Genomic DNA, 12,421 nt, shown 5'->3' with positions numbered 1-12,421 from the left:
TGCAGGTTCCACAGTACTAGGCGCACCATACATGCCAGAACCAAACCTTTATCAAAAAGGTATTTCTTTGTTAAGGTAAAAAAAAAAAATAAAACATTCATGGTTCAAATAAAAGGTTTGTCAGAGAGGGCCTTCTTTCAGGGAAATGTGCAGCCTCAACACTGTCTCTCAGCAACAACAGTCCCTGCAGCAACAGTTCTGCACTACTTAGTTCTGCTACCATGAATCCAAAGTCCATGAAGGGAGCTGAATAAAGTGTCATTTACTAATCCACTTTTACACTTAGTCAGCATAAACATGTGTGTATGGATGTAAAGCTTCACACAATGTGCAAAGTCAACTAGCTTGCATGTAGTGTTGCTGTGATAGCTCACTATGTGCAGGTGATGCTGTTTTTTGTGGAACTTAATTCTGCCACATGCTTTGTGATTACATGACGGCCTTCTTTGCTCCATGATCCTGCATGTGTGTGCTTTGCTGCTGTATTGTGTGTATGCATCTTTACTTGGTAGACGTACCCTGAAGATACACAGTACATGGCTACCAACTCTCACACGCTGACTGTGAAACTCAGGCAATTGACTTTTTTCACAATCTCATAGCTCATGTCCATTAATATCACACAGAGAATAACATTTATTAGTATTTACATTATAGTGTGGTAACCTTCCCTCTGGTGTTCACAGCTGCAGTGCACTTTTTTGTTTATTTTAGCTTTTGTTGTTTTGTTCTTCTCTTTGTTGCCTTCTGTTCTGCTCTGCTTTTGTTCAGTGTGCTCTTTTTATTAGCATTTTCTATAGATTTATTCTGAAACTCACACTCAATATTTATCAGGAGCATTTATGAGCAGTCTCTGCCTGGTGTGTGTCTGCTGGATGTGGCCCTCTAAACTACACACACTACATTGTGGTCATTCAGTGCACCTGCCTATGTGCATGTTCAGGTGTTGCGGCATGAGTGTGCTGGCATCCTGGTTCCCTTTTCAAAATGTTTTTTTAAAGTTGACAGTGTCTCTGTGCTCATTTTCCAATTTTCAAATTTCAAAATTTGAATAGGCGAAGTATACCTCTGAAGAGACAAGTGCTAAACTCAACCCTCTCAGGCCACATTTAGACAAGAACAGCCCTAAAACCAGAAAAGTCTTTCCTTTGTGTTAAAAAAAAAATCTGTGTTCATATGATAACATTATGAGAACAATCCTCGTGTATACAAATTCACAGAACCATTTGAAAACCAGTAGTTGGAAGCGTAACTTTGTAATGACACACCATAAGATCACCACAGGCCTGCGTAAAGTGCGGCTGTAATGTCAGCATTCTCACAGGATCCATGTATTGCCAGTTTACACTGTGACATAAGGGGTGGCGACTTCAAAAGATTACACTCTGGGACCTGGTTTCAAAAGTTTGCATTTTCAGGCCCCCAAAATGTCGTTGTCATGTGAATGAAAGGCCAAACTGCAACAAAACTTTAACACTTCATGCAAGAACCCTTGCCATGTAAACAGCCCCTCAGTCAGAGGGTGAAAACAGGTGTTCCAGCATAAAAAGTATGAGGAAAATAAAGTCTTTTTGATCTTTAAAACATGTAAACATATTCCATAGAAAGCCAAAATACAAGTAAGAACCTGAAAGTGGACAAAGTAAGTCCTTTTTAAATTCATTATATGTGATGAATCTAGCTGTGTTTTCTTATCCTGAACTAAAGTAAAACCAGAACTGAACTCTAATATGTTAACTCATCTTTTGGACTGGCCAGGGATATGACTACTTTACAATATTTAGAAGCAAAAATAAAACATTTACTCACAACTCTCCAACTCCAGTGAGCAGGTCTGAGAATCCAGAGGGAAGCGGCTGAAGTCCATGTTGCAGGCGGCTGTCACCGTCACTCTGTTCAACAACCCAAACGACAACAGACACACAAGGTGAGAACAGTCATGGTGATGCATGCATTTATTCAGGTCACTTTGGATTATCTGAATTCAACCGCATGCTGACTGGAAAAGATCTCCACAGTAACAAAGTGAATACCAACATTATCTTTTATGCACCGTTCCTTATTTTCTGTGGTCTGAATCAAAATGAGATTTACTTTGTGCTTGTTTTGTATGTTGTTCATGTACTGGTAGGTAATAAATTACAAGAATATCAGGCTGGATAGAAATGGCATGGAGATGCATTCTGTGGTTCCCCTAAAACCAGCCTGCTCTGATTCCAAAGTCATCTAATATGAGTGCTTTTGCTCAGCTGATTGTTGATTTTAGAAAGAAGGAGGCAAAACACACCTGTTTACATCAGTGAAACTGAGGTGGAACAGGTGAACAGTGATAGGTTCCTTGGAATTACTATCACTGAAAACCTATCTTGGTCATCTCACATGACCACCCAGGTTAAAAAAAAGCACAGAAAAGGCTCTACTTCCTGCAGAAACTTAAGAATTCCAGAGCAAGATCCTGGTTAACTTCTACAGAGGAGCAATAAAAGCATACTGACTGGAAACATCACAAACTGGCATTGTTCGTGCACGGCCCAAAAAGAGAAATTCAAAATAAGACATGCACATGCCGTAGTGGGTGCTGGATCCAAGATGAACAAATGTAAAGAGATAGCGATCCGAACACCAGGAAGCTCACTTTAAAGGATTTTTATTCTGCAAACACAATACTGGCTCGAACACCTATGTTGGCAGAAAAAAAAACCCTTTAAAGTGAGCTTCCTGGTGTTCGGATCTCTATCTCTTTACACGTGCACAGCCCAGGACAGCAAGGCTCTACAAAGGATGATTAAAACTGCCCAGAACATCACTGGTTCCTATCTACAGAACAACACTACCTTTTTAAACTACGTTTAAAACAATGACAAATAAATCCACCTTGTACTTTGATTTGCCGCTGGATGGTGTCCATATGAAGGCCAGAATACACAATCATTTACTACCACTTTATACACAAATTTGTTCCTTTCAGGTTTCATGAAGGAGTCCTTTAGTGTGCAAAGGCCTTCAGATTCTACTTGTATAATAAATACACATTTTGATATTCATATTGCTTTGAGGTGTAGGTAGGCAGATATTAGGTTACTACAAGTGCAATTCAAAGTGAATATAAGCCATAGGTGGCATGTAGATATCCAGATATATTCATAATTTTCAACACCTTTTTCTGTATAAAATATGACTATCCTTTTCATATCATACTTATGTAAACAAATGTCTGTGTTTTGTCCATCCTCAGGTAGTGGTATTTGAAAAACTGAAGGCCTTTAGAGGATTATCAAAATTCTGCCCCAGCAGCACATTAAGATATTACTGAGGATAATGGAGCAGATAGTGGCTCCAAAAAATATCCCCCTGATTTTTTTAAATTCACATTATGTTTAAATAAATCTTGTTACTCTGCTGGCTTTCTGACAGTGTCATCATCTCCCCCTAAAACCCATTTCTTTTTCAGAGTTCTTTTTCCCAAATCCTCCTGCTCTGTTCTCCAATCTGCTGTCTGAAATGAAAACTGAATGTGAGAAACTTTCATATGTGGACAGCAATCTGGTTACATCTTAATCCATCTATCACAGTGCTGTCATGTGATGCGTTCTGGTCACATTTTGACTGACACACTGGTTGCCTGTTAGCAAGTGAGCCTGTATGTTGGTACGTTCTGTCAGACTGACTCATGAAGTTGAGAAAAAAAAAATGTCTCAACGGAGGTGAGCAAACCCACAAAGAAAACTTCAAACATTGCCAGAAGAAGACTCCCTGGTTCTCCTTATTATATCCCGCTGCTGCATTACGCAAATATAAAAGTAATGTGAGCAAAACAGATGAGTTCACACACACTGATTTCTCTGGTGGCAGAGGAAACAGAGGCAGAACACAGCCTCCAGCTATGACTGTATATTGACGTGTTAACTGCTGTAATGAAGTCTGCAGGGCTTCAGTAAAAATCAGCACACTTCATTTGCATCGTATATAGTGTGTTTAGCTTTAATTGAAAAGATGAATAACTAAATGTGAGGCTGGAAAGATTAAGATGATTGAAACCTGGGCTGGATTAAGGCGCTCCAGTATCATAGATGATGGTGATGATAAACTGATGCTGCCTGGTGTGGAAGATTTTGTCATGTAATAAGAAAGGGCCTCATGCAGAAACATTCTTTTAAATTTCTTTTAGATTTTTTTTCTTATTTTTCTAACTTCTGCAGTAATGAAACTGATGTAGGCCTAATGTAAAATACACTTAAAGTCAGTAATTTTAGGGAAATGCATTGGAACATTGAAAGTAAAAGTACACATGCAAAAAGGTTTAGAATAAATTTAAAAAATCCAAATAATTAAAATAATTAAAAGAAAAAGCCTCATATACAGTTTACTGTATAAAGGCAGCTGGAGCCATGAAATGTTTTTATGCATGAAAAATAACTTGTATAACGAAAGGATTAGTTGCCAATTAATTTTCTAATTAATCGACCAATTTTTCAGCTGCACTTGTGTATTTTCATATTTTTTGTTTTTTAATTTGTAAAGTTGTTCTAATAGTAGTGAAGTAAAAAGTGCAATATTTCCCCCTGAGGTGTAGTGGAGTAGAAGTGGAAAGTGGCATGAGATTTAAAACTGAAGTTATGTAAACGTTTCTCAGTTTTGTACCTAAGTGCAGTACTTGAGTTTAAATTTAATATTCCAGTCACTATAATTATTCTAAAACATAATATGAATTTGATTAAATGATATTCATGCATTTTTAAAATGTTCCTCAAATATAAAACTTATTAAGACAACAATTTGCAGCCTGTGAAAGCAAGATGTTTTTCTCTTATCTTGGTCAGGGGGCTCTCGACCACTTGTCATGTCAAGTCATGGATACATGGAAAAAAAGAAAACATTATTTTTATATAGTTTCTTGCATTAGGATAATATTACAGCAGGAGTGCAATGCCAAACTTGAGGCGCTCTTTTATGCTAACAATTGAAGAAACTGACTGCATAATGAGTCATTTATTTCAGTGAGCCAACAGAAAATTATCACCATTTCTACAGCAGCTCTCCGGAGCTTTTCAGCCTCTTTGACGTCATTGTTTTGATTTTCAGAACTTTACCAATTTAGTTCAGTCTCACTGCTCCCATTAACCTCGTTTCAAGCCACAGCAGGAAGCTGTTTTCAGTTAAAAAGCAAGGATAAAGCCAGAGTGCTCTACCTGCTCAGCAGCAAACAGCACATAGATGGGCTGGGGAACATTCAGCAGCTAAAGAGACACACTGTCAAATCTGACAAGTTTATCTTACTTAAAATATTTTTGGAAACTGATTGCCTTGAAAAAGGACATTAAATATAATAATTAATTTTAATTTATATTTACTTTATAGCTAAATGTTAAGTTGACTCTAATTTGCTAACCACTAATTTGGTTGTATTACATCATTTTGTGAAGTTGTTTCAACTTAAAAATGACAAGTGAAATTACCTTCTTTCAAAGTGTGAGCAACTTCTGTAAACCAACTTTATCTGACTTAATTCAATTATGACAAAGAGGATTTTGCCGATGACGAAGTTCGAGGATCTGCGAGTTCTGTTTTCTTAACATGTTAAGGTATATATAAAAATATGATTGACTAGTTTACAAAAGTTGGCTTTTTGAAATGGCTAAAAATGAGAAAGACTGATTTAATTAAGTACATATAACTTAATTTTAAGTAACACTTAGATATAAAATACACATAAATTAAGACTAATAGTTATATTTACTTACAATTCCAAGGCAAACCTGGATTTTTTCAAGTAAAATAACCTCTTCAGATTTTACAGTGCAGATAAAGAGAACAGCTAAAGGGAGAGCTTACACAAACATGTATTTAAATAAAAGAGAATGTTGTGTAGCAACTGTGTCAAAATGCCATGACTAAATAATACTGTTTGTTTACCAATTGGATAGGAATAGGAGGAGGATGATGCTCAACAATGCACCGATCATTAGGCTCTAAGCCTGTTCCACTAGCTCGCCATCATCATCTTGAACCCGGTCCCGGTCCAGTTTGTGCTTCACACACTCATTCGTCACGGGTATAAGCGCGGTAGGGAACTCCTGTAGCTTGTGGCGTGTGCAGCCTCCCCACTGCTCCTACCCAGACTGAACTACCGCGGCATACTAATCGGACGCGGTTGGTCGCGCCGACCCTCGTGACCGTATAACGTCACCCACACACTCAATAACAATTGGTCAGCTGGCTCAGGTGACCACCCCGCGAGATAGATAGACGGAAGTATCACGAGAGATAACAAGATTTGTCACCTGTGTTACACCTGCTCTGTTTGTGTTGGATATGTATGTAGGTAACTGTAGGCTAATATATTAGCCACAAAATAATTGTTTGGACTAGTTAAACAAGTGTGGTATTGTTCTCCTCAAAAAGGAAAAAAAAACATATATATATAATATATATAATATATACGTTTGTACCAAATTTTTCTGTCAAGGTCATATGAAATATAATGGATGCAAGGACACAGTGACCTTGACCTTTTACCACCAAATTCAAATCTGTTTGTTCTTGAGTCTAAGTGGACGTTTGTGCCAAATTTAAATAAAAAAGTCCATCAAGGTGTTCCTGAGATATTGCATTCACAAGAATGACACAGATGAGGTTACAATGACCTTGACCTTTGACCGATGACCACCAAAATTCAATTAGTTTATCTTTGAGTCAAAATGGACGTTTGTGCCAAATTTTAAGAAATTCCTTGAGAGCGTTGTTGAGATATTGAATTCACAGGAATTGTTCAGACAGATGGACAACCTGAAAAAAAAAAGCCCCGTTGGTGCGGGAACATAAAAATATGTCTAATAGACAATGTTACATTAAAATAAAACAGGCAATCATAGCAAACACATAAAAATGTCTCTAAATGTGCACCTTTACCATCTGCAACAAGAAATAAAAAGACAATGTCTGTGAGTGACTCACTTAGCTGTGCTTTAACATATCTCTGGAGACCAGACTTGCCCCGGACCACCTGACCTGAATCCACTCTCCTCTAGCGATACAAACAATGTCACGGTGAGATGCTAAATTACCGGGTGTTTGTTCATAAGGTCTTTGCCTTTGATCTGTGCCAGCATGAACACAGGGCTGTTGCTCTGCATTGAACATGATTTTGTGTTAACTGATTTCTAATGAAACCATTTTAAATGACAAGAAATTACAAGTATAAAGTGATTTTCTCAGAATATTATTAATGCCTCTGAAGTAGCTCTTACACAGATACATATACAACTTTTCCAATTAAGCTCAGGCTAATGAATTCTGTTAAGGTTAGCAGCTCTTTCAGACAGAGTGACCCACCTCATTATTCAACAGAAGATAAGGCTTCAAAATGCGGACTTGGACTTTTCATTCAAACCATCAGTAGATTCTTGAACCCTGCTTGAGTTATGTAATCCATTGTCTGCATTATTATAATCAAAGGAGCATTGTTGTGAGGTAAAGCAGTGCAGACCTGACGCATCAATCTGCACATTCCATTATCATGCAATAATGTCACCGTGACCGTTTTATAACACTCAGAAATAAATGGAGGCCAATGGCTGCCTGGAGTTGTAGAAACAATAAATCAAAAATGATTTGGACTGTGAAATATCTATAGAGCATAGATAATTTGTGTGACTAAATATTTTCAACACAAAGGTCCAAAAGCTTTATGATCATTATACAACAAATAGACCAAGCAATTTGATTAACTTTTGGACTTTACCTTGCTCTTGAGTTAAAAATGTTTGTCATCCCCCATCAGCTGTGTCGTGACACGGAGCTACTAGCTTAAATATACAGGTGAAGTTTGCGGATGTAGTAATTATATCTGTACACGGAAAAAACCTTTTTCAGCAGATATTTTAGTTGTAACAAGACTGAGCAAGCTGAGCATTTCTGTGTTTATATCTGGTATATTTATTTAGTTTGGAAAACCCCACCATCCATCAAAAGTATAAGTGCATGTTGGCCAGCAGACTCGACAGGGACTAGAAAACATGTCTGCAGGTTGTTACTAAGGATCGGTGTACTTGCTGGAGTAGTGAACTAGGTTTCATTACATGAAGGATTCTACTGATGTGACTGATAGTCAGACTCTGTGTCTTTCCATGGAAACGGGGATCACACTCCCAAAAGTGTTTTCATTTTGAGAGCTAATTGCTCCAAAACATAAATACATTTTGATTATACATTTGTATTGTTGGTAATAGTTGTATAATTGCAATATTACACGAGAGGGTTTACTTTAACTTCATTTGAACACACGCTTGCGGACCTGTGCTAACTGCATCACTGTCATGCTCAAATGCTCAAATTTTAAATAGCAAAGCTATGCCAGTGGACCTACACATCAGAATAAACTCTAGGTATCCTCATGTGTCAATTTTAGATGTTCAGGGACAGCATGTCAATTTACGCTTCTTACATGAATTGTGTCTTTTCAAAATAGACTTCCCTTTTCACACGAAATGTACACTTTCTGCTCATTATATGCATACAGTCTTTTTTTTAAAAAAAAATGACTGTAGGTAAAACACCCAGTTTTTACATTCATTTCCTTGGGTTTAGGCAACAAAAGCTCATAATTATACTCAGACAAAAAAACATGGTTCGGCTTAAAATCAATTCTATATTGTCTTATTTTGTCCTGTCCTGAGAGATTGCTGCCTACAATGAATCCAAATATGAAATGTAATCGCTGCTTGTAGAAATTTCCTATTTTCCTATCGTGTCATTAAGGGAGATGCTGAAATGTTACAGACCTTAAGCTGTAGAGGACATGTCCATCAGGAAAGACACGCAGCATGATGTTATCAGTAGTGGTGTCGTGGATGAAGGACCTCTTAGAGTGAACAAAGAAGACATCAGGCACCCAGATCTTCTTCACCAGACGACCATCAAACGTCATGCTTTTGTTGGTGCTGCTGGTGAAGGACAGGCGCTCATCCTTCCAGTAGTGCCTCAGGTACAGAGTCATGGTGAAGTCCTGGTGGAATCAAAGGAAGCGAGGATGATGTTATCAGACTAAACCCATGACACATGAACTTTTAGTTAGTAGACTTGGTATAATTTTATCCAAACCAGTCACTGGCCGGACAGAACATGTGGTGTCTGCAAAATACGCCGCTGGACGGCATCAGGTTGAAATACTGCCAGTAACAATGTAATGTAAGGAGTACAAAGGTCCTATATGGGGGGCAGATTAAACAAACCTGGGATTTTTATGAAGGAGTCCAGTATTTGCTTCCTTTCTGAATGTGGTGTTTTTTCTCCACCTTACAATGTGCTCCATTTGTGTAAACCTAACCATCTGTGTCAGCTTGAGCTTTTATTGATTACATGGAACGTCAATAGCAGACGCCGAGGGATACCTAGAGTGTAAAATTTCGATGTGGAAACAAAGCGGCAATATGTGATGACTTGAAATGAGAACGTCTTGGAGCAACACATCCTGAGTGTGGCTGTGCTGTATGTGTGTAAGAGCTCAGTTCTGGCAGAATTTGAATGCACGTTACTTTACAGTGCATCGGTTTGTGCTAAGGCATTTTTTAATTGTCAGGTTTTAGTGAAATCAATCCATTAAGAAGTGCTGAGCACACAACTGGAAAAATGAGACTCGGATTATACAGCACAAGAGTATAATCTGTGGGAGATTGTTGTTGGCAGATGTGTTGATATAGTTTTGCTGTTGTTAAATGTGATGCCCTATTACTTCAGTTCATGAAGAATGTTCTTTTTTTATTTTTGATTATCAGTTCATCATGGAGGCATACAAGAAAAAAACAAAGCTTTCTTCATGAATTCAAAATAACATGCGATGAGTTATTCATATACAAATGGTCATTTTGCTAGTGAAGCATTCCTTTTAAACCCAATGAAATTTGTAAAAAGTTCCAACACTGTGTCCTTGAATTGATCTCTCTGTTTTACCACAGAACGTGCTCTAACTGCTGATTTACTGGCACTTTAAAGTGAGAGTATAAGCACAGCAGCCACTGAGGCCCGAGATGGTAGTTATGGGAAAATGGCATATTGGATTTTCCTTCATTTTCCAAACTGTGTGTTTGTGATTTTTTTTTATTTTCCCCGCAGGGAACAATGAAGTCATGTCTTAAAGACGTCATCAGTAGGTACCTGGACTGACAGGAAGTGGAATGGGACCACATGCAGGAAAAAAAACAAATATGTCCCCAGGTATGCTGGCCTAGTTCTTATTTTACTTTTGTGATAAAACCTCTGAAATGTTTATCTGTGACCTGCTGAAATGTAGAAGCAAAAAATCAGTGTCAAGAATCAATCTCTCTCTTTATTAAGCCATCATTAGCCACCATAAACTACTGTTCATAACAGACCAAATAAAATGTAGCAGTAAAACTCCTGAGCGGACTGAACTGAGCAAGAGCGAAACTTTACAGCTTATGAATTCAACGTTCAAATGAGTCATTTCTTCTTTCAACTGATTCACAGTCCAGCTGTGTAATGTAAAAGAAAATGATCCTGATCTGATCCTGTCAGTTCACTGATTAAAAACTGTAAAGCCTGCACCATGAAATAAAGGCCAGGAAATTATTTCTTTAAATGAAGTGTCTAAAGGCCCTTATGACAAAATACAAACACACACACACACACACACACACACACACACACACACACACATACACACACATATATATATATATATATATATATATATAATTGCATATGTGAAAAAAAGTCTCTCTTTTTTAATTATAGAAACAGATATATACATTCTTAATTGCAATTGGAACGCTAACTCTTTTTTGTCAGTTTTTCCCAAAATAGACACCTAGCGCAGACTGAATCAGAGTGTAGTGTTCATTATTCTGTCCGGGTTTCCTGAATTCTATTCACCTTCTGTTGTAACTCAGACCTCTTGACTAGTCCAGCCCACATGCCATTGTTTTAGGCTAGCCTTGATGTAAAAGCTCGATCTGAATGTTGATGAGAAAATTCTACACCCTTTCTGTGAACTCCTGTCTCCACTGCACACTGAATAAAAGCTCATCTCAACCAGCCACAGAACTGGACTGAGAGATTTTGTTGTTGTTGCTTTGATAGTAAAAAAGGACTAATTTCTTTGTTTTTTTTCTTTGCTTCCTCCTTATTCCCTCCTTAGTAGTGATTTGTTTCCATAATTTTAAGCAAATTTAGGATCATTTTGCTATAATGCACCTGTTAACCCATTAGAACCAGGTTCAACATCAGTTTTGTTGACAGCTTTCGAACAAGCATTTAAACCTCTGGGTCGTGAGTAAATCGGTTTGGTTTCTTTTGGAGACATGCTCATTGCCTTCCTGTCATGTTTTTGAATAAGTGTGTTGGTAAAAAAAATGTTTTTTTGTGGCACTATCCCTGCTGGAAATTTAGCTGCATGGTTGCTGACAAACACATTTGGGGGCTGAAAAGCTGCTAGAAACACAGTGATGACTCTAAAAACAGAAAAATTGTTGAGTCATTTATTGGTCTTTAACAGTAGCCTGCAGCTTGGCAGGCATCTCGCCTGCATGACACCTGATCCGTCATCCCCTCCACCTTCAGGTGACAGCTCATATACTACGTCACTTTAGAAATGCTGATAACGTACACATGAAATGTATAAATGCAATATATTTATGGTTTGGTCGACTGAGCTGGTCAAGACCAGATGAATGTCCAAGAACACGCCATGAACCAAAAAGCATATGTGTGAAGAAGGAAGCTGAAACAAAATGCAACTGGTTAATGAGTTTAACAGAAAGGTTGATTAACAGTAACTGTGCTCACACTGTGGGAGCAGCACTGACAGCAGCTGAACAACCAGGGAAATCTGGCTGCGGTGGAGACCATCAAAAAGCCCATCAGTTGGGGAAAAAGTGGTCACTCTTTAATTGCTTTTGGTCCTCAGTTGTCAACATTTAATTAGATTTCCTCACTTTCCTGTTTCCCTTCCGACTGACTTCATGTTGTGAGCAGTTATTCTGCCTGACAACTTTCCAAGGGACAGAACTATATTCCGGCTATTTCAAATGGAGTCACTTTGAGTGCATGGAGTCACTTAGAGGTAGAAAATGGAATTAAATTAAATTGCTTCATAATTGTATCAACAGATTATTTTACCCTTCACTGCACTGGAAGACGCTGTATGGGACTGTATAAATAACTGTATGCATACAATGATGAAGCATGATTGTTTAAGATGCTGTAATAAGAATGCAGTGAGCACCCAAGTGCAGTAAAAGTTAGGTGAAACATTTCTGGAGTTTTATTTTCTAGAAAACAAAAACCGCTACAACCAACAAGGCTTCTGACTAAATCACTTGTGACCATTAACCCTTTGAAAACTGGATTGGTTTTCTTGTGCTGCGTTCAGACACCTTTCACAAGCTATTTGACCCTCTGAAAC

At 37.9% G+C, this 12,421-nt stretch overlaps 1 protein-coding gene across 1 annotated transcript in view; it reads right to left on the bottom strand.

Moving 5' to 3' along the window:
• Positions 1-12,421, bottom strand: part of gabrr2a (gamma-aminobutyric acid type A receptor subunit rho2a) — a 72,500-nt gene that overhangs the window by 22,946 nt on the left and 37,133 nt on the right. Inside the window, exons 4-5 of the mRNA XM_042500606.2 lie at positions 8,781-9,004; positions 1,810-1,892 (exon numbers count right to left, since the gene is read on the bottom strand). Coding sequence (XP_042356540.2) covers positions 1,810-1,892; positions 8,781-9,004 — 307 coding nt within the window. The remainder of the gene's footprint in view (positions 1-1,809; positions 1,893-8,780; positions 9,005-12,421) is intronic.

Source organism: Plectropomus leopardus, chromosome 14 (assembly GCF_026936395.1).
Source record: "Plectropomus leopardus strain MGB_pleo_1.0 chromosome 14, ASM2693639v1, whole genome shotgun sequence".
Classification (NCBI taxonomy): domain Eukaryota; kingdom Metazoa; phylum Chordata; class Actinopteri; order Perciformes; family Serranidae; genus Plectropomus; species Plectropomus leopardus.
This window is presented reverse-complemented; position numbering and strand designations above follow the sequence as displayed.